The 24413-nt window shown below is 32.5% G+C and overlaps 1 protein-coding gene across 1 annotated transcript; it reads left to right on the forward strand.

Annotated features, from left to right (window-relative positions):
• Positions 1–1951: 1951 nt before the first annotated feature.
• LOC141666617 (ubiquitin carboxyl-terminal hydrolase 8-like) lies at positions 1952–15242 on the forward strand. Its single transcript, XM_074472716.1, has 13 exons — positions 1952–2239; positions 3176–3424; positions 3618–3759; positions 5728–5787; positions 6163–6258; positions 7259–7591; positions 7825–7965; positions 8122–8292; positions 9520–9777; positions 9866–10014; positions 12054–12608; positions 13510–13783; positions 14809–15242. Exons 1-13 carry the CDS (start codon positions 2187–2189, stop codon positions 14923–14925), a joined length of 2598 nt encoding a protein of 865 aa, XP_074328817.1. The 5' UTR covers positions 1952–2186; the 3' UTR covers positions 14926–15242.
• Positions 15243–24413: the final 9171 nt, after the last annotated feature.

Genomic DNA, 24413 nt, shown 5'->3' on the forward strand with positions numbered 1-24413 from the left:
ATCACGACAATCATCAAACTTGAAAAATGAAGAAGATGAATAAATGTAATAAAAGAGTCTATAATCATTGAGCATAAAATACATCCATTTTTATTTGTTATACACTTTAATCAAATTATTACGGGTTATATATTTTGTTTTTTAATCTCAAAAAATTAAAATTTTGAAAACTTTATATGTCATATTCTGATATATTGTTGGGATTGGCCCGTGCCTCGCACGAGCTATTATACTAGTTTACAAATAGTTAAATGACACATTTACATTAGCATCCTAGAAGCAATAAATTTCTCATATATTTTATAAAGTGAAAAACACTTAATATCGGAAAAACACATATTAATAATAATTAATCAAATCATACTTACTTAAATAACCCTTTATTTTTTTTCTTTTGTTAAAAAAACCCCTTTACACTAAAAATAATCAATCAATCAATCAACCGTACCTAGTAAATACCGCCTAGGACAGTGTCTAAGGAGGGTATACTGTAAGCAACTTTACCGTCATCCCAAAGAATGAAGATGCTGTTTTCTCAAAAGACCTCTGCCTTGTGTATGCACAAATATGTGTGTTCTAGGTACAAAATGATATACAATGATACATAAAAGTACGTAAAAGTAAGGACAATACCTTCATCCATGTTTTTATTCACACGGGACTTATCTATGCCGTAAGAACCATCTTGCTCCTAATTCTTAACGTCTCCCGGCAAAAAACTCACACTCGTTACTACATCTAAAATTTAGCCGCAACCTTTCTCTTGATTACAATTAACACCATGCACAAGACTTAAAAATTCGCTCAACCCCCTTGTAGTATTTGGAATCAGTAACGGAATCGAGGTATTGATAAAAATATTATACTAGGTATGATTGTTAAATAAATTAATTAATAAAATCCTAAAAACACTAATTAATACATTTCATGATAAAACCGAATAGTTGAATAACGTGTTAATTAATTTTCGCAAAAAATAAAACTTTAACAAGATGACGACGACGTCATGGCTTCTATTATCTAATTAGTATTGTAATATACTTCATATCGTATAAATAAATATAGTATAAACTGTTTACACCGGAGTGATAAGATGTACTTGAAAGTAGTTGATATGATATACTTGAAAGTAATTGAAAGTGGTGAGACTATTTTCGTGAAAACTCTCTACTCAATAATTTATTGTACACTATTCTAAAAACAATGATTTTACCAATTTATCTGTTTACCGATTTATTCAGAGTCAAATAAATTATTACATTTTTTCTTAAAATAACTTATCAAGCTTAAAAAAGTAGATATTATTATATTTTTCAAAAGAAATAAGGCCCAAAATACACCACTTTCCACTTTCAACTGCCAAAAATGTCCAGATGCGCGCGAACCGTCCAAAATACCCACAAAATACGTATTTCAGGGATGTGTAGTCAGCCTTTTAAATTTTAACAAAGAATACGCATGTTGAACATGCGTATTCATTTTTGATTTTACAAAGAATACGCATGTTAAACATGCGTATTCACGAAAAAACAAAAAGTGAATAAGCTTGTTGAACATGCGTAGTCTTTGTTAAAATTTTAAAAAATGAATCCGCATCCCCCACATGCATATTCAGTAGGTAAAAAAGGCGGAACATCCCGCCAATAGGAGATTTTCTCAAATGGTAAGTATTTTGGTTTTTCACCCTTTTTCAAAACATATCGGATCAACATTTTAATTAATTATTCTGAATAATTGCTGTTTATTTGATGAATCAAGAAAAGGTATAGTTATCGACTAGTTCCAGACTCCCGTTTTTTTAACACTAATAACCTTGCCAAAACTATAAAATTTAAATATCTGCATTTTTTTCCCCTTCGAATTTAGCATTCAATTTTGTTTCCAATTTAACAAGTTGAACAAAAAGAAAATAGGAGGCACAAAGACATCAAGATCCAGATGTACACACTTTAATCTTTAAAAATGTTTTATGAACTTAAGAAACACACACAAAAAATAATGCTAAATTAGATGCCTATATATTCTCACATATAAATATTGCTTGTATGTATATATAATCTGTAATTCTGTAGCTCCACCAATCTCTCTCTTTCTCATGATCTGAAAACACACACACACACACACTTTGTTGTTCAGACATCCGTGTTTCTCTCTCTGAAAAAATCTACACACTCTCTCTCTCTACAATGGACGCTTCTCCTCTGAACGAGGACGTTCGAGTCTATTGTGTTCCTTACAGGTACAATTAAACCTCACCATTTGTATTTAAATAAATAAATTTATATTTAATCTTCTCATTTTTGTAATTTCATCTTTGATTCATACAATTATACTCATTCTCTATCCTCAGTTGTGCTAGTATTTGATCTTCAATCTATATTAACTGTAGTGTGAGTATAGATTTGATGGACAGTGATAATTTTGTAATTGTTAGGTTTTTTTAATTAATTTAGTAATTTTGTATTTTATTCATTTAATTAAGTTATATTGTGCATTTTCTGTTTACTTACTCGATTGTTAGTAACATGATCGTGTAGTTTGAGATTCGTCCTTTTCTGAAATAATGAAGTGTAGTATTTCCGCTTGCGAATCTGAGATTTCGTTATGTACATGTGGATTAGCATTTAATCATGAGGAAATTGACAAATATTGTTGTTCGGTTTTGTTAGTCTTATTGAATCTAGTAAAAACGGTGTGATTTTAATATTGTGGATTTTTTATCCTACTAGTAGTTTTTGAAGTTTGGTTTTTGTAATGTAGTACTACTTGTAAGCAATCACGTTAATTGATCAGTCATAATTGTGGTCATGTCAGTCACTTTTTGGTTTAGTTTTAGTACTGATGAGCATCGCGACAAATGGTTTAGTTTTATTCAGTTAATTTTGGACAGTTAAGTCAAGCCTCTTGTGATAATCAGCTTAAATGTCAACTTAATTTCTGCATTTAAATTGTTCCATCACCTTTTCCTTATTTTCCTGAAAACTTCCATAGTAATAGGTTCTTATGCATGCAAAATTAATTATAATAATGTACAAAAAAAATTTAATAGCAAGCATGATGCACAGTTTTTGTTTGGATCTACTTTTGAGGTTATTGTGACAAGGAATATATGTTCTCTTTTCAACCAGACTAGATAAATTCTAGTCATACTTTTGTATTTGTTTCTGTGATATAGGTGGTTAAAGGAAGCTGAAGAATCTATAACGGGAGCTATATCAGATTTGAATGGACGGGTTTTATATACCGCATCAGCAGCCTCATCAGGGCCAATGAAAATTATCAACAGTATATTCAGCTCAGATATTGTTTTTAATCTTAGAAGAAAGGATGACACTTTGCAGGATAGTCAGAATGGTGAGGTCGGGATTTCAGGCCGTGACTATGCCCTAGTACCTGGAGAGACGTGGTTGCAGGCACTCAAATGGTTAGTGGCAATCATTTACGTGACAAGCTTTAGTTTTGAGGTTTTGGAATGTGAGCAACTTAGATTGATTTACTTGGCAGTTGGCACCTATAAGGGGACTGATGTTTAATTTACTCTTGTTTTTAGATAGTGAAGGTTGGAAGTAAATAGCATTGCTGACATCTTTGTTATTTTGTGTTCTTTCTCCATTTAGGCACAGCAACTCTAAAGCTGCTTCAAAGAATGGCAGGACTTTTTTGGCTTGTGAAGATGATATGGGTGATGTCTATCCCTTACAACTTAGGCTTTCTACTCCAAGGGAGAACAATTTATTGGGTGTAAGAATAAGCAAGAAGGTACATAATTTAGCCTATGCCCTCCTTTTCTTCTCGATCAAGGTAGCAAGTATATTTGAACTTAGAAGTACCTGGTTTTTGTTACTAATCGATAATCTCTTTACGTGCCTCTGTTTCGTACACTTGCTATCAGTAATCTTGTTTCTAATGCCAATGTTGTGATCAATTTGTTTGCTTATGCTTATAGTATTATATTGGAAAGATTATATTTAGAATATTGGAAAACTGGATTTTTTAACAGATAAAAATCTAAAGAATTAAAACTAAGATTTGTTTTTTTTTTTCCGTTTAATGTCACCAACTTGTTCTAGCATGACCGTCTAACTAAGGGTACTCAAGGAGACTTCAGACAAAAATGACAAAATACCTAGCGATGTAATGTGACGATTGGATGCGGTAGAAGAGATTGGTTGTTGTCCAAAAAGCAGAAACTTTAAAAGGAGTAAAGGATTAGGGGTAGGTAGACTATTAGCTGAGAACCCTGTAGCCTAGATTAACTGATAAGCTGAGAGCTGACCTTATATTAAGTTTGATGATGGCAAGTTGTAGATGGCTTAAAAAATTTCATGGTACCCTGTTGGGCTCATCATCGGGTACACAGACTGCAAAGTAAAGAGGTACTATGGAGGGAGTTGTACTGTGTGGATTCTTTTAAATAATTGGTGCAAGAGGCAGGTAAATAATATAGACACCCTCTTTCTTCCTGCTGAGGACTTCTAATTGGACTATGCCCGGGTGGGTATTAACAATTGCATGTATGGGTTCACTGATCACATTACATATTCGGATTTAAATCAGTGTAAACCTAAAAGTAGGAAGGCGCTCGGTAAATTGTCTACCAGCACTTTGGTTGTTCGACCATTTGCAATAATGTGCTTTAAAATATGTTACTTGCTATACGGAACTCCAGTTTTTGTGGGTATTCTGGTCTATCCATTATTGTAACTCCTAATTTATATGTAATATGTATATGTATATAACCCAACCTGACCAGATTAAACCTAATAAGCAGGCTTGAGGCTTCTTTAAAAACTTTTACAAGAAAGTTCTGCAAAATGAACGGATTAACAGAAGAAGGTTCATAACTGCCTTCTTTACAGAATCTGGAGTTTAAGCTGAGGAAATTGATCTTATCCCTTGGGGCTGCTGTCTTCCTTAAGCTGAACTGAAGTTCCCCTAAAGATTCTGCATAGATTAGCTCAGCTGGGAGTCTCAAATTCCCTTTTTTTAGAAAATTTACTCTTCTGCTTCGCTCCTCTGGCTACTTGATATATGATTTCATTGATTCGTGCCATGCGTATTATTCATGCTCTAATAAAACTTTGTCAAGACCCTTCTGCTTCTGCCTTGCGACCTTGCCCTTTGCATGTGGCAGTATCAGAGCCTGAGATAGACTCCTGTGATAATCTGGGCATTACCCTGCATTTCTCTAAATTTCTGGAAAAATCAAACTGTTTGTTGACTAACTTAGCTTGTGTTCAGGACTTGTTGTTTTGGTGATTGAATATACGAAGCCCCAAAATTGAATATTAATACCACTTATGTCAAATGTATATATGTATTTACCTGGTGCCGTTAAAAGCCATTTTATCTTGGAATACATGTTCATATTTTTCTTGGTGCTGCCACTTTTTCAAATCTGCAGACTTAAAAATATTTTTCATACTTCAATTTGGAGTGATTTGGAAAGAAGGAAGGGACGAGTTGTCTGTAATTCGAATGATTTGATTTCTGGTAGAAATTTATTTGAGTTAATTGAGTTTAAAGATATTGTTAAGGTAACCAATGGCAGAAATGAGTCTGGGGAAGAAGATAATAAGAAAAAACCTAATTTATCCTTGATACAAGACAATAGATACTTTTGGTGTTTAACTTTTTGACGAAATGATGAAAACTGGAACAAATTATTAACTGTAATATGTTACTTGTGTTTTTTATCTTTAACGCATCTAGTTATGTAATTTACAGGATAATGCAGTTGAATGCTTTAGAAGGGCCTGCAAGATTTTTAGTATTGATTCGGAGATTGTAAGTATTCTATTATTCAGAACTTCAACTTTAAAAAATAAGTGCAACAAAATAAATTAAACTAAATTTATTTTTTCTTGGGAGTGCTTGTGCCTGGAACTACATGAATCATAACGTGCCTAATTGCAAAAAATTAATAGGAAGTGAAAACAAAATTTCATGTTTAGAAACCAAATGCATTGCATTGTTTGATTAGAATAGTGGAACTGCAGCTCCATTACCTTGCAAATTCTATTATTGATCGAAATATTAAGATTTTAGAATATAGTTCTGAATCTACCTTTTAAGAGAAAAAGTAGTTTAGTTCCCTCTCTTAAATAAACATAATGTTTAGTATTGATAGTTTTGGCTCTCTCTTCTTCCATTATTTTGCAGTTACGTATCTGGGATTTTTCTGGGCAAATAGCTCAATATTTTATTAATGAAAAGGTGAAGGGAACCAAATACCCCCAGTTGCAGGTGGAACAGGATGTAAGTTTTTGATGTTTTTTGACAGATACTATATTTAAACTTGTTAAAAAGGAATTCAACTTATTCTCTTGCTCCCCATATTCAAAAATCGGGATAAATGAACTAGTTAGACAAAATGAAGAGCCTTCTAACAGTTTCTATCTATAACAAATTCAAACTTGCAAAGTTGACACGAAAATTTTTATGTAGCTGAAGTTGCTAAATTTATAAGTGGAGATTCCACTATGAACTTGGTTCATGATACATGAAAGAGTTAGTGATACAATTTGATCATATCTTGTTAATAATATTTGTGTGATCCATATTAGTAATTACTTCCAACTTCTAGAAGGTTGAGAAAATGCCCAAATCTTAGATATGGTGGTCAAAATAGCATTTTTATTACAATTTGGTTGACACTTCATGGGGTGGTCCTTTTAAGGATACACATACCGTTATACCACCACTGATGCATGTGTGGTCACTTTTTATAAAGGGTTGCCTTGCTGTCTAAATGCTGACGCATCACTGTCTAAATCTGGATGCCTTTATTAGTTGCATGATTTGCATCATGGTCCAGGTATAAATCCTAACGCATCTACAAGTTGCATTATGGTGTAACCATATTAACTTGTCGTATTATTCAAGCGCTAATGTCACCCATTAATGCATTTTTATGGCAGATCTCACAGATGATAAATTTGACAAACTTTTCTTCTTTCATGTATGGCATCTTGTCTTTTTTTCTACAAATATGTAATTTACAAAGAAGTTACTAAGTAATTCCTACATATATGAACCCTTAGAAAGGAACTATTTGTTAGAGATAATCTGTTCTTGCAGGAGGTGTTCATTATATAGAGAAAGTTTTCGTAGATTTTTCAGAAAGCAATACCATATGGATTACGATGTCTAAGAATATGGTCCTGCAATGTTTTTTTTACACAATAGAAGTGATATCATGGATTCAGGATACATGCACATTGTTTATATTGTTTTCTTCCACTGTCTATCTCTGCAGATTCTTTTAGCGTTGCAAGTTTATGGTTTATCAGATATTAGTAAAAGAGAAATGAGAAAGGATGAGATGACAGGACATCAAAATGGAGCTTCACCTGTGATGAATGGTAATTCTGGAAAGTTCACCTCAAATTTTGTCCGGAGTAGTTTGCCAACCTTTTGTGGAAACTCTTGCGAGGCTGGTTCTTTGGGCTTGACCGGATTGCAAAACTTAGGGAACACTTGCTTTATGAATAGTGCACTTCAGTGTTTGGGACACACGCCAAAGGTTGTTGACTACTTTCTTGGAGATTTCAGGCGGGAAATAAATCACGAGAATCCATTGGGAATGAACGTATGTTTTTTCTTTAGATATTTCTATACGAATTAATAATTTTGCTTGTTCCATTATCTTATCTTCTATCTCTGTTAAAAAGTAATTTTTTACTATATATTTATTTGTTTGTTTTTGACTCTTATTCCTATCCTTGAACTTCTACCCCCCCCCCCCCCGGGCACACAATTTGTTACATTTTAATGTTGTAATTATATTAGATCGAATTGCTTACTAGTTTAGGACTTTTGCAGGGTGAAATTGCTTCTGCTTTTGGAGAGTTGCTGAAGAAGTTGTGGGCTCCTGGAGCAACACCAGTAGCACCAAGAATATTCAAGTTGAAGCTTGCTCATTTTGCTCCTCAGTTCAGCGGTTTTAATCAGCATGATTCTCAAGTTTGTAATCTTTGCTAGCCCTTAATTCTTCACTTAGCTCTGTTTCATGTTGTTTTTTTGCTAAATTCTCTCATCATTTATCTGTTCACAATTTATATTTTATATTAGGTATATGTATCTTTTCATAAGAAGTAAGCAGATAAAAATATATTGCAGGAACTCCTTGCCTTTCTATTGGATGGACTTCATGAAGATGTAAATCGTGTGAAAACCAAACCATATGTTGAAGTTAAAGATTCAGATGGACGGCCAGATGAAGAAGTAGCAGATGAGTACTGGCAGAACCATTTGGCTCGGAATGACTCTATTATCGTTGATGTTTGCCAAGTTAGTAGCTTATCTCTGTTGTCCTGCTTGTTAATTATATTGAATCTGCTCAGATTAAGGACCGTCAGGATATGTCTTACATTTCATGATAATAATTCTGGCAAGTTCATTACACCTTCTGGTTTACGGGCATACTAACTTCTACCATCTGGATGCAGTTTGTCTTTTACACATGAACAGAAGTAAATGTTAAATGAATTTAAGAAGAAATTATGAGATTGATATATTTGTTTCCATGGCGTTGAATGCCTAATCGTATGCCTTTTGAGTTGGGAGGTCTTGGAGCTTGTGACCACTACTGTGCTTGCTTTCTGCTTGCTAGCTTTGCTGTGCTCAGTGACAAGTTGAGGTTAAGAAAGTAAAGAAAGGCAGTGTTAATCATTTTAACTGTTAAATAGGTTAAAAAAACAATTTGTTTGGTTGACCAATAAAAATAAGACATTTAGGTCAAAAAAATTCAGGTTATAGTGGGTGTTGGGGTCGAGAGTTTACAGTTTACTGTCTTCTGGAAAAATACATTTTAATAGGTCTTGGAGCTTGTGCCCACTATTGCAATAGCTAGCATTGATATGCTTGGAGACACGTTGAGGTCGAGAAATTAGAGACAGGCAGCGTCAATTATTTCTACATAGTTGCTGTAATTATTATGAATGGTGCAGAATTACTGTTTATTATTTTTCTAGATTTCTGTGCTTGTGGTCTTTCTGTATGTTTGGTTCATTTGATTTTTTTTAACTATTTAACAGGTAATTTTTTTTTTTGGCTTGACCAATAGAAAGAAGACATTTAGATTGAAAAATTTCAATTGAAGTGGGCGTGAGGGTTGATTTTTTGCAGTTTATGTCTTCTGGGGATATGCATTTTAACAAGCCCTGCAACTCAATATTAGAATGTTAAGTTTTAGGTTACTAAAGATTTGTATTCGTAGAGGCTTGTTTAAGGTTTCAATCCATCATTCTCGTAAGGTGCTTTTGGAAAAAATTGATTACATTAAGATCTGATAGGTTTGTTATGAAAAGATCACGAGGCTAATCACAGTAGACGTTTATTTTAACAGAAACAAGCCTTCTAGACCAGTGCCTTACATACTAATGTTATAAAAAGAATCTGATGAGACTGTAGGCAATGATTGCTATTTTCCTTTCATATCCTGATACTGAATTTAGGGGAATATGCTTTATTATTGCTAACTTTTGTAAGACCAGTTTCACTTAATAATTATTTCAGGGGCAATATAGATCAACGTTAGTGTGTCCCCTTTGTCGGAAATCTTCGATCATGTTTGATCCCTTTATGTATGTTTCTTTGCCTTTACCTTCAACATCAATACGGACAATGACTTTGACAATTATGACCACCGACGGAAGTTCTCAGCAAGTTTCTGTCACTGTTACTGTTCCGAAAAATGGGAAACTGGAAGATCTTAACCAGGCTCTAGGAAGTGCATGTTCTGTAAGTGTTGATGAAATCCTTTTGGTGGCCGAGGTATAATGCTGCAGCTCTTGCAAGGCACACAATTAGCATCTTAATTGAATTCTTCTTTGTGAACTTCACGCTCTATTTTCATGTGCAGGTTTATAGCAATAAGATTATTCGCTATTTAGAGGATCTTTCTGATTCTCTATCCTTAATTAGAGATGAGGATCAATTGGTTGCTTATCGGTTGCCAAAAGATTTTGGGAGATTCCCTCTCGTCGTGTTTATGCATCAGCAGATCGAAGAGTAAGTCCGACACAATTTTTGTTTTTAACGGGCTTTACTGGCTAGGTTAAGAAAGATGCATTTTTTGCCTAATATTTTAATCAGTTTTTCAATGGAAATGAAATTAGCCTTGATTTTGTCAGAATCTTTTCGTATTGTATGGTTACTATATCTGTCTTCTCCCTTGATTAGAAAGCTAATAATCTAATATGTAATTCTTGATGAGGTAAAGTTTAGTGGCGATATGCACCATTAGATAGCTCCAAACGGATAAGAATATTACTTAATTCTTTGTGACAGACGGAAGTCAATACAATTGTGGTAAATGGTACCAATAGTGAAAATAAATTCACAGAAATATTCCAAATATACTAAAACTTTGGCAGGATAACTAATATGTTGTATCTAATCCTAAGAGGAAACCACTGAAGATAGGAAGAAGATATATAGAAATTGATCACGCAAAGAGGATTCATTGTTGATCAGTAAAACCTGGATTTGACTAACAAAACTCTATATAGACATACATCATTGTTGTCATTAGTTCATTACTTCCATATTGTAAAGCTCGTCTTAAATCAATGATGCGGAGCATAGAGTTAAGAAATAGTTAGTAATTGTTATGTATTTGATTATAGAGATACATTGGTTGTAACTAATGTAGTTGTTTAAGTTGAAATAACACCTCTCCTTTCTATATTCTTCTGCTCAAATTAAATTTTAGCGACTTCTATTTTCGTTCCATCTCATGTCCTTGGACCGGGGTAAGGTGTTAAACTTGCAATGGCATTCAAGTTATAATGAATGCCATGTTATGGTCGTACAATTTTTGCTAAAGCATATGACTATCAAATAGCAGGGGAAACAAATTAATTTCAAAAATCATAGATTATTGAGTTTGGGTACTTGGTCATGCTCTATTGTACTCAAGAATTGACTTTCAGGCTAAGATACAGTAGCCGGTACAGGGAAAATTTGGTCTTGTACTGATGAGAAAGTACATGATTTAGTAAGTGTTATAAGAGTTGTTTTCTTCATATGTGAAACTATAATAACTTGCGACTTAATGCAATTACCCAATCTTTATTGACTTAATGCAATTACCCAGTCTATATTGACTTAATGCAATTACCCAATCTATATTATTCGACAAAATTATATCTCAAAAATGATATCTGTCGCTGCGAAAAACATGGATTTTTCAAAGGATTAATGACATTATTAATAAGCTATATTATTTGACAAAAAGAATAAATATAAAATAAATTCGTAATTCATTTTAAGGAGTTTATACATGCAAGGGATAGATACATATAATTTTTGATCTAATTCTCTTTTGTGACGTGGCGGCCCAATTGCAATAATTTGGTTAGAATTAAAATCGGCCCAAAAACACAAAAGCCACTCTCTCTATGTTTCAACTTCATCATTGCTGTGTTTTACTATTATTAGTGTATGTAATTATTTTAATAGCACTCAACGCAGCACTCTCATCTTTTTCGCCTCCTCACATTCAATATATACCAGCAATGATGAGGATGAAATATAGAGAGAGTGACTTTTGTTTTTTTGGGCCGATTTTATTTCCAAACTCAAATTATTGCAATTGGGCTGCCATGTCACAAGAGAGAATTAGATAAAAAATTATATGTATCTATCACGTGCATGTATAAACCCCTTAAAATGATTTGTGAATTTATTTTTTATATTTATTCTTTTTGTCGAATAATATAGTTTATTATTGATGTCATTTATCCTTTGAAAATCCATGTTTTTCTTCATATGATGAAGTATGTCTTGTGCGTAAGTTTGTGTTGGTTGAATCCTTCTGAATGTTTGTGGTTCCTCATTGGGCAGATATGAATAAAAAACATATGCTGTGATTTCTGGCTGTCTTAGGTTATTAATTCATTTGGAGTTTTTGTTTTTGTTCTCATAGATAAAAAATTTCATGGCTCATATTTACTAGAGTTTTTGGTCGCTGGTGTTCTTTTCCTAATACAGATTTACCTGTCTTTTCATAATTTTTTAAATTCTTTTAACAATATTGAAAATTATAGGAACAATTTTCTTGGTAAGAAGACAACAAGTTGGAAAGCATTTGGAATTCCACTTGTAGCAAGTTGTAAAATTACGAATGGGTCCGATATCCGTGCTTTGTATTTAAAGTTGCTTGATCCATATTTGGATCCTGCACATGATGTAATAGACAACTGTGATATTACTGTGAGCACCACAAACAACAGAACTGCAGAATTGGAAGATCCCACTTGTCTGGAATCTAGTGAAGGTGGAGATACTGCTGTCAAAAATTCCTTGGATATGCATGCAAATACAGATTTCATCTTTTACAGAACAGATGAAAAAGGAACAGGCAGGGGCGCCGAGATTGTAATGAACGAGCAGATAACATGCATAACATTGCCTTGGAGGTTGAATGTTATTGTATGTTGGCCCGATAAATTGGTTGAAAGGCGCAGTACACACCTTCTTAGCTCATTACCAGAAACTTTTAAGTCTGGTTTCTTATCAAAGAGGCCACAAGAGTCCGTCTCTTTGTATAAATGCCTTGAGGCATTTCTCAAGGAAGAGCCCCTAGGACCAGAAGACATGTGGTAAGTTTGTTTTTCATTAGTTTTTTTAGTCATCTATCATATTTTGTAAAAAATTTACAACTTCGTTTCAAGCACTACTTCTATATATAGGAAAATCTAAGGTCAATGGTTTTTCTGTCATATGTTGGTTTGTATTTTCGACTTTCGAAAATGACCAGTTTACACTATTGGATATTGAAGTGAAACATGTTTTTCGATGAAATATGCTCAGTAAATTTCTATAATGAATGAATTTAACTTATCACAATTAATACTTGTGTCTCTACATCTATGTGTTGCCTTAACATTCGTAACCTAAATACTTACATAATCTTGGTTTTTGATATTTTCTCATTACTAGCTTGTAAATCAAGAAGCATTTTGCTGAAAGACCCAGACTGCTTTTTATTGGCTTCAAGTGTAATTTGATCCTCAAAACAAATCTGTATCCAAATTGTTATCAATTGATTTTTTACTCATAATTCTTAATTATTTTATATATATGTATCATGTATTTGTTTCTATGATCCTTCTGCAAAGAAGTATCCTTGTATTTTTTTTCCATGTGACTTTACTCTTATTAGCCTGTATGCTTTCCTCGGAAACATTATAAACATCTTGTCTAAATTGGGATCACTGTAGGACTTGTTACCTAGTTTTTTGACTTACAATATCAGAATCTTTGAAGTTTTTTTTTCAACAAAAATTGCAAAAAGAACAAAGTGTGTAATACACCATATTTATAGATATTGAGATGTTGTGCATAAGAAATGAACCCTCTACAGGAGTCGGTAAAACATTTTCTAGGTTTTACTTCAATATTTTTCTTTAGAATTATTTTATGAATATCATATATCATCATGAATTATAATGCGGTGCATTGGTGCTACTATTAATAGACTATCATTGTCCTCTCTATTAGGTACTGTCCTGTCTGCAAGAAGCATTGTCAAGCTAGTAAAAAGTTAGATCTTTGGAGGTTGCCCGAGATCCTCGTCATTCATTTGAAGAGGTTCTCGTACAGCAGGTTTTTGAAGAACAAATTGGAGACTTATGTTGACTTTCCCGTACACGATCTTGATCTGTCTTCGTACATCTCCTACAAAAATGGTGACTCTTCTTACCGTTATATGCTCTATGCGATTAGTAACCATTATGGAAGCATGGGAGGTGGTCACTATACTGCATTTATTCATGTAAGTGGTGCTTATTAAAATAAATAATCTAACTTTAGTGACAATTATAATGTTATTTGCATTACCCAAGTTCTTGTGTTCTCCGTTTTAAGAAATTTAATTGGAATATTATATATTCTCTAAAAGAACAAAGGGAAATGATATAAGATCGAACTGCAATGAGTAATTAACCAGCGGTGGAAAAATAATAAGTTATAGTTGCTTGTAACTTGTTTAAAATTTAATAGTCAATTATTTGGTGGTTATTGCTTACCCCAGGTGCTTACCACCCATAAGTTGCATGTAACATGAACATCTGCAATAACTGTGACTAGGCTGTGGCTACAATCAGCAATCTATTTGATTACACAGAACCTGTGACGATTATGATTACAAGAATTCTATCTTACGTGATTATTGTGAAGAATGAACTACGAAAATGATGGATACATATATTTAGTCCAAGTAAATCTTTCTTGGATATTGATGCTGGTACTTCTGCAGGCAATTACCGCAGGCGGATTCATTCTTTTTGTTGCCACCTTGTATTGGAAAATCGTTGTCATTTGTCTGCCAACATTTAACTGAATCTGCATAAGTTGACCATGTACTTGATAACTTCAGTATCAGTTATTGTGAAACTTCCTGATTTTAACTCCAAAATAGATTGATACCTTGTCTGCATCTCTGAGCTTTAGCATGGTACTGTTCTGTTGTCCCATGTGTAACATAACCCATAAAAAGTGATCTTTTTTCTTTACTATCCTATGTTAGTTGAGAGTGCTAATCCGAGCAGTGCAAAGTGAAGAAGCCATGTAATTTAGCCCAAGAGAAGTAGCCTCTTTTTATTTTGAACACCCTATCTTAGCTGCGAGTCTGTGATCTTACGCCATGATTTTAGTTATTAGACATTGTACTTAAAATGTATTCCTTTTAGCCTATTGACTGTATGAGTGTGTCACTTAAAAATAAAATGCCTGCTGATCTATATTATTGCTTTGAACATATATTTTTAGTCTCTAATTTTTATTATCGATCTTGTGTAGCATGGTGGCAACCGGTGGTATGACTTCGATGACAGCCATGTTACTCTCATAAGTGAGGACAGGATTAAATCTTCCGCTGCCTATGTTCTATTCTACAGAAGAGTTCAAGATCTTTAACTTATTTTTGGTTGCTGATTGTTGGGTCTAGATTATTAGTACCCAACACTAGTTAGGTAGTCTCACAATTTATACACAAGTAGCATTCTTTAGTCTCTGACATTAGAGTTGGTCGAAATAGTCAGGGATATGAAACAGTCACCAATAGAAGTGGAGGCTTTGGTGCATAGAGAATTGTAACATAATAGTTGACTGATCTTTTAACTAAGGAGGTTGTAGTAGGTTTGAAGGCATTTCTAGATTTATGTTCCTTGGTTACAGAAACCTATTTTGGGTTTAAACCCCTTCTAAATTACAACAGTTTGTTAATTTTGTCAGCGTTTCTGATTGTTGGCAGCTCGGGTTCCTTATTTCTAGTAGAGCATCTTCCATAATAATATGTTGAGTTTAGTTGGGGTCAGAAAATGAAGAAAATTGAATGAAATTTAAAATATAATGTGAAATTATATTTCTATTTTTTATTAAATAATCTAGTAGTCATAATAGATTTCTCTAAATGTGGTTGATTGTGGTCATCTTCTATTTTGTACGGTGGTTGCCGGTTCTGAAAAATGATGTGCGATAAGAATTAGTTGAAAGTTTCACTTAAAAAAACGGGGTTTTTTTCCTGTAGAGGAGGAATCAATCTAATCATAGTTTATCGATATATTTTACTTTGGTACTCCCGCCAGCAAGTTTACGTATACTATTTACACATATTTCAAGACTTGTGTAGTTTCATAATTTTTTTTTATAAAAGTATAAATATAAAATTTTTTTCAGAAAATAAAAATTTTAAAAAATATTATGAAATTATAGTCTAAACAAGCATCGAAAAGTATGCCGAAGAATAACGTAAAAAATAAAGTAGCACGGAGGGAGTAATTTTTAGGAAGGACCTCAGGTACTTATCATATTTGAAAGTTTGTTGTCTGTTAGATTCATTTTATAATATTATATTTACTTAGAGTATGCACTCCTGAGATCACACTAAAATATAATATAAATTATTACTCCCTTACGTCAAATGTTTCCCTTTTGATTTTTTGTACTGTTCTGGATAATCGATTGACTACTAATTTACGTCAAATTTATAATATCAAACATAGTTATTAGTGATTTTGTTGGATTCGTATTTATGAGTATTTTAATACAATGAAATTTTTATATTTAATACTAATACGAAATTAAAGATATTAACAATCAAAAGTGTGCATTGACAAACGTATTCAACACAAATAGAAAACTTTTTTAGGGACGGAGGGAGTAGCTTTTAGCAATTTATTGTATATTATCTTCAATAATACTATTTATATCTACTCATTCAATTTTATATTATTAAAGTAATTTAAAATAAAAGTAAATATATGTTATTTTATTTAATTTAACATTATATAATATAATCTAAATAAAACTTATAAATTTGTTGGCGTTAAAAAAATATTTTTTAAGTTAAAAGTAAATAGACGCGGGGATGGAAAATAACAAATACAATCATTAACCCAATTATTTTTAATTTAAAAGTTAATAAATATCAATAAAATTATTTACTACTCCCTTCGTCCCATTATACGTTTCTTAATTTGACTTCTGACACTATTCATGTTAAGCGATTGACTATTAATTTATGTCTAATCTATAAGATTAAATATAGTCATAAGTGGTCTTGTTGAATTCGTATTTATGAGTATTTTAATATAATGAAGTTTTTAACAATCAAAAGTGTGCATTGGCAAACGTATCCAACATAAATAGGAAACGTTTTTAGGGACGGAGGGAGTATAACCTAAATATTGTTAAAAAATATTTTTTCAGCTTAAAAGTAAATTGACACTAATAGTAGACAAAATTTATAAAAAATAAAAGTCAATTTTTATTAATAGTTTAAATTTAATAATATAATTTTTCTAAAATAGTTAAATAATTATATTTTGAGTATTAAAATTTGAAATACTTTATATAAATTTAGCAAATGATAAAGACTACTCAATTTATTAAGAGCCAGAGCAAGTAGATTTCCCTAGATGATTAACAAAAGAATTAGTAGGGTTAAATGAGCAGGGAGGACCTTTGGGAGGAAGGTATGTGCAGGGGAAAAGCTGACATGTCTTATCGTGGCAGGACTATCTCCGCACTCACCCGGTAACGTAAAATTTACTGTATCAAATTTATGAAAAGACTCCCTTCACTAATTTCCCACTAGCTGATTTGACAGTCCAGATTCTGTCCGACCCTCGCTAGGGCAAGGGGAGTCGCCGAGACATGTGTCCCCTGGACAAAAAACATTTAATAATTTTTTTTTGAATTTTTGTATTAAATTTCATTTAAAAATATCAAATTTATGTGTGCCCGACAAAAAATTCAATTGAAAAATTATTAATAATATGACATATACAAAATATAGAAAGTGCCCTGTAATAAAATTGGATGTATAATTATATATAATTTTGGATATTATATTAAAATTTTCATCTTACACTAAAATATTTATATTTTTCATTCTAATATATTATTATATAATATCCACAATCTTGATCATAATAAGCTATTATATCTAGTTATTTAATATGTAAACGGTAACATATAAAAAGATTAAATCTCATTTATAATCATTTCAATTTTTTTAAAGTTTCATATTTTTTTTACTATTGATTTAATATATTCTTTTAGTATTTTAAATTATTTTAATGTAATCTTATTATTGAACTAAATATTTTATGTAATTATTATTAGACAATCGATCTGTAATTCAGAATTTATTTAAATATTATTTTGAAAATTTTCTAAAGTTTCATATTTTCTTAGTATGTATATTTTAATTGAACAAAATAATATCTCTCAAAAAAATAATTAATTTATCTAATTTTATAAGAAAGAATAAATGATTAAAATGGAAGTTTACACATAATTACATATAATGAAACAATACATACAAGTTATAATGCAATAGTCTATAACTATTATATCTTAAACGAATAGTAAAATATTTATTGAGGAGATTATAAACAAAGAAACAACCTTTTTTTATGAATGACTCACTAATTAGATAACAGGTTCGTAAGATTTCTAATAACTTGGATCATAAGTTGATGTTAGGTAGCTAATAAATTTGCTTGGAAGTTAGGCTCGTAAATTATGTTGAAATTTAATATATATAAAAGAGAAGAGATATGACATATACAAAATATAGAAAGTGCCCTAGATGTACATCTGTATATACTACTTACGGTGCTTGTCAATTGTTACTACCTCACTTAAAAACAAAACAATTGTACATACAGTAATACAAAGAGATAAAAGAATGGAGGGAAAGTCGGAGTGGGAAAACAAGCAAGGAAAATAAGCGAGAGAAACTAAGATGCTGTCAACTCAACTCAGAATTCACATACTAGTGAATATCTTTATTACTTTGTACAGAACTAGTAAGTTTGAACTAGTTTATTTCTATCAACTCTTAATATATTAAGGCATACAAGGTGTTTGTTAATATACTTCTAAGAACTTGTTACTTTAGTTATAGAAATGTTTTATAGAAGGGTAAGGCCTTCTACTCCTCAAGTTAGTCATCCTTCTCCTCCTAAAAGGGAATCTCCTCCTCCTCAAAAGGCATCTGAAGAAGAATTAGAGATGGAAGTGGAAACTAATTTATCTGAAATTGTGGCTGATCTGGGATTGAGAAAAGATTTCAATAAACTTGCTCCAAATGAAAAAGATGTAATTCGTAGATTATACTTATTACAAGGGCTGTTTCAACCAGTTAATCAAAAATTCCCTTTCACATCATTCAGAAAAAGGAAATAGAGGTTCAAAGTGTCTTGGTTCAAAAATTATGCCAGCTGATTAGAATATAGCATAAAAGAAGATGCTACCTTTTATTTATGTTATTATCTCTTCAAGGATAATGCTCGAGGAAATAATGATGCATTTGTGAGCGACGGTTTTAGAAACTGGAAGAAGCCTGATAGACTTTTAGTACATGTCGGTGAATATGGTAGCATTCACTATCAATGTCAAAATGCTTGTGAAGATCTGATGAATCGGAAGCAACATATTGATCTTATTTTTTGTTCATAGTCTGACAAAGCTAAAAATGACTAACGGATACTGTAAAGCATAATGTAACGTAATATGTAACCGAATAAATATAACTCAACATGAAAAAAAACAGATAAAAATACTGGATAAATACAAAGAATCAAAAGATGAAATTAATACTCTAAGTCAGTAACCAGGTCATGGAAAGAAGTTCATTAATATGTTCAAGCCTCCATGAAGAATAAAATGTCCAAGGACTTCTAGTATGAATGGAATATATTGATTTAAAATATTGAAGATCAGGGGTTCAATGATTAAAGCAATAAATGTACAACAAGCCGTATCATCTCAGAATTATAAAGAGATTAAGTTGAATCAATTCAGTGCTAGTTGTTTGTGAATCAGACCAGTGCACCAAGCATCAACACATCAGAAAAGAATTAATTTGATCATGCAGAAGATTTGAAGTTGATAGAATATAATGGCGATCAAGGGAAGAAAAAATGTCTAAGTCAAAAATTATTCCAAGAAATATAGATTTCTTGTGGCCGCAAGTTAGAAAATATTCTAAGGAAAACAATCTCTCTTGGGGTCGCAAGTTAGAAGATATTCTAAGGGATGTTAGGAATATGTTGTAGTCTTGATGATAATTCACAAAAACACCTTAAGTAGATTTATTAAGTATCTTTTGTAGTTTTCAACGGATGACCATATACATCTATCCGTTGAAAGAGTAGCTTATATGAATAAGTATGTAACACATTCTATACACTAGAATAGCTGGGGGATTTGGTAGTTTTAGTAGTTTTTAAGTCATGTTGACTACTAGAAGGATATGCAAAATAGGTGGGTTAATTATAAATATAAAATGCCTTGTAATTTGTATAAGTGAAAGAGTATCAACTGCTAATCTACAAAACTTTAACTGCTGACTCTAAAAACTTCAACGGATAACTCAATATGTCCTCAACGGATAATCCAGTCAATTTTTCAATGGATAACAAATAAAGGTATCAACGGATGATATCAGAAGCTTCAATGAATAATCAACAAGATAGCAGTTGAAAGGGACTTGATAGAAGCTGACAGAGTTACTTGGGTTGATAGTGCACAAAAGGAATGTGGCAGCCTGATTACATATGCTAGATTAAAGTGAAGCATTTCATTTTTCATGCAAGACACGCTTGTTCAAAGATGTTGTATCTAACTTGGATTGCATTGGACAGAAAAATGAAGAAACATGTGAATGGACCTAGCTGATAGGAATATTGTTTTGTCTTATTGCACATGTAACTTGGTGATATATAAACTAAGAGTGGCAAGTAACTTAGAACTTAATCAACTAGAGCAACAAGTAGAAAGCAAGTTGTATCTCTAGAAATACTCTAAAGTTCTAATTTGTAAAGTTTACTTATAAGCAGCTGTGTGCATTCTTGCATCATTGAGATTTTCTCAATATATACATCTCTGGTGGAAATACAAATCCACCCAAAATTTTTTAAACCTGTGTTTATTTACTTTGTGTTTGTTGAATATTTTTCAAGTCTTATTTGCACTTCAGCATATTCAAAACACAATAGTATATTTAAGAAAGAATTTTTCAGAAAAACAAAAAGAAGCTAGAATTCTATTCAACCCCCCCTTCTGTAATTCTGTTGCTGTATTTTTAGGGAATAATAATTGGTATCAGAGCAAGCTCTTAACACACAAAGAGTTTAAAGATCAAAACAATCAAACAACATGAGCAGGAATGATGTTGGAGTGAAGATCCCACTTTTGGACAAAGACAATTATCATCACTATAAAGTAAAGATGCACCTTCATCTACTCTCTCCAGATGAAATCTATGATAACTGCATAGAGAATGGACCTCATGTTCCTCGAAGGGCCGCAACAGAAGCTGGTGAAGTAACTGGAAATGAACAAACAATTCCAAAGCCTAAGTCAGAATGGACTGATGAAGACATTAAAGCGGTTCATAAGGACAAAAAAGCCATGAACATTTTGTTCAATGGTCTTGATCAAGACATATTTGACAATATCATAAACTGCAAGACTGCTAAGTAAATTTGGGATCAAGTTCAAATGCTGTGTGAGGGAACTGAGAAAATTAGAGAAAACAAGATGTAACTTCTCATACAAAAATATGTACACTACCATTTTGAAGATGGCGAGCCCTTGAATGATACTTCCAGTAGATTTCAAAAGCTGTTCAATGGACTAAAATTGTATGGAAGAATCTACCAAACCAAAGATTCCAACCTAAAATTCCTAAGGTCTTTACCAAAGGAATGAAAGCCAATGAAAGTCTCTCTCAGAAATTCACAAGAGTACAAGGATTTTACTCTTGAAAAACTATATGGTATCTTGAAGACCTATGGGCTTGAAATGGAAAAAGATGAGCTGATAGAGAAAGGAAAGAAGAAAGGTGGATCTATGGCATTGGTAGCTGAGCATGAGAGAGTGGTGGAGATGAAGGTTGAAGCTGTTAAAGCTGCACCAAGTATGAATGTTTGTGAATGCATGTTTGAAATGAGCAAGGGAAAAAGGTTGATGGCTGAAGATGAATACTGTCCAAGTCAAGATGATATGGATGAAGTTGATGAACATCTATCTTTTCTGTGCAGAATATTTACAAAGCTCAAATTCAAGAAAAATTTTGGAGCTGCAAAATCCCACAGAAACATGGTTGACAAAACAAAATTCAAATGCTTCAAGTGTGGGCCGAGTGGTTATTTTGTAAATGAGTGTAGAAAGCCAAATTCTAAAAATAAAATATTTGAGCCTGTTGAATACAAAAAGAAATATTTTGAGTTGCTCAAACAAAAAGAAAAGGCTTTCATAACTCAAAAAAATGACTGGGCAGCTGATGGAAATGATGTAGATGAAGACATGAACTATGTCAACCTTGCTCTCATTGACAAGTCGGATTAAACAGAGGTTAGATCATCTAGTAACAAGGTAATCACTACTAATCTTGCACGACTTTTTAAAGATGAATGCAATGATGCTATAAATGATATGTCTACTAATTCGTATAACTTGCGTGTCACACTTAAATCACCTAATAAAGAGAACACTATGATTAAAGAGAATAATGTGTTTTTAAGCGATAGAAATGTTGCATTAGAAACTCAATTTATTAAGTTTCAGAAATTGAAAATTCGGTGTAAGATTGCTAAAAATGAGTTAATAGAGTCTTTGAAGAAAGAGGAAATTATGAGAAAGCAGCTTGAATGTGAGCAATAAGTCATTAAAGCCCGGAAATCTTGTAGGGATGTGAGTGCACAGATTGCCAAAGTTCAAAGTATTGAATCATTTTGTGAAGCAGCCTGAAAAAAAGACAAGAAGAAACTGGACCAAAAGTTAGTTGATGGTCTATCAACGGATGTTGAATCAACGAATAATGAAGCTTATCCGTTGAAAGATGAAGCTATCCGTTGAAAGATGAAGCTCATCCGTTGAATGAGAAAAAGACCATTAGCAAAGGAAAGCTAGCAAAGTTGAATGAGAAATACGGTTCAGTTACAAAGTATTTTGTCTCAGGAGAATCAAGCAAAACCAAGGATGCAGGGACAGTGAACATTGGACATCTGTCAATGAAGCAATCAAATGACACGTTGAAAAATATTGAGGTCAAAGCATAACCTAAAATAAAAAAAAACATGAAAGGGAAAGTAGGAATTAACAAACATAACAACTACACACCTGATAAGTATGCAACTAGAAAAACATAGGTGAAATGTGATAGTGTTAATCATTTGTCTACTAATTGCAAGTCTGTTATGAATGCATCCATGTCCGCACCTCCTTTTTTGCCTAACATGCCTATGTCGCCTATACATGCCATGCCTGTTATGCCTCCACATAATTCACTTGCACACTTTTCTAAAATGTCATTTGCACAAAATCCTTATTATGCTACATTTAATATGTCACAAATGCCATATAACATGCCTGTCTGAAATAACATATTTACACAACCTATGCCATATCATATTAATAAAAATGTGCTTGATGAATATTAAATTAATCATGGATTTCAAAGACCTACCCCCAAGATAAAGGCTGATCTTGAATTACCTGATTCTAGTGGTGGAAATTCCAAGAAAGGTAAGAAGAAAGCTAAAAAGGCAGGACCTAGGGAAACTTGGGTACCAAAATTAACTTAATTTGGTTTTGGTGTGTGCAAGGAAACAAAAAGAATCTATGTTATTTGGATAGTGCATGCTCAAGGCATATTGTCACGACCCGAAAATTTAACCAAAAGATAACAACTGATAAGTATAATTATTACACACGGTTGATTACAACATAATCCAAGATCGTAAAGATTTAGTGTTTGAACAACCCAACCCTAACAACTATTAACACTTATATAGAACCATCGAGCCTCACACAGACACGGCCAAATAACCTGAGCTCGCACATAGGCCTCAGCAGCTCCATTGGTAGACTTACGAGTAGTATGCTTGAATCGAACCATACTTGCTAGCTGAAATAACATGGGATAAATAGCAAAAAGTGAGCCAAATGCTCAGCAAGTAATATAATGAAACTGAAATTAATAATATAACAAGTTATAATTCAAAGAAAGGTAGATGGCATCATTATTCAAGTCAAAAATGTTTTTTTAAATCAAAGCCTTGCTCAAAATCATTTTATGACGCTACGGATTACAGCCGGTGATCAGCCGCGAAGTAATCCCGAACCTCGCCGGGTTCTAACAAATTTTAATTGGGATCCTTAGGAAACTTTTAAGCCTAATATACAAGTGCGAAAGGAAATGCGTCTTAGTCCAGTTCACCAATCTCAAGAAAACATTTAATCGCTTGAAAATTTCTCTTTTAAGCAAGTGTCTTTTGTAAAATTGATGCCAGGAGGTGAATTCCAAAGATTCTAAGTAAGAATATAAATCATTCCATTATCAAAGGATTATAGGAAATATATTTACAATCAAAAGTTAAAGGATTAGAAGTATAAGGATCTTATCAAGAAAGGAATCATTATCTTACAAGTGGGGTCATTAGAGACGAAAGATCAATCATTCGAGAGTATGAATAACAAATCATGGAAATATCACATAATTCACAAGATCAAGAATCATAATCATGGTATCATAAGGTTCAATGACTAAGGAAGAAAGTATTAAAAGAAATGTGACTATTATCAATAGGTTAAGGTAAACAGTTGTACAAAACGAGTTATAAAAGAAGGGGATGAGCACTTGCCTCTTCCTAAAGTCCTTAGCTAACACAACAACAACCTTGAGCTCCCTTACTGGACTTTGATGGCAAGAGTCTGTACTCCATCTTCTCTTGAACCTACATATATAATAAATCTCGTCACTAAACATATCTTATGCTTATACACCATACGACCCCAATGTAACATATAGGTCTTATGCACACGACTATACTTATTATCATGCATCTCTACCATATAATCACTTGGCGAATCACATATAATTAAAT

The sequence above is a fragment of the Apium graveolens genome, chromosome 6 (assembly GCF_009905375.1).
Source record: "Apium graveolens cultivar Ventura chromosome 6, ASM990537v1, whole genome shotgun sequence".
Classification (NCBI taxonomy): domain Eukaryota; kingdom Viridiplantae; phylum Streptophyta; class Magnoliopsida; order Apiales; family Apiaceae; genus Apium; species Apium graveolens.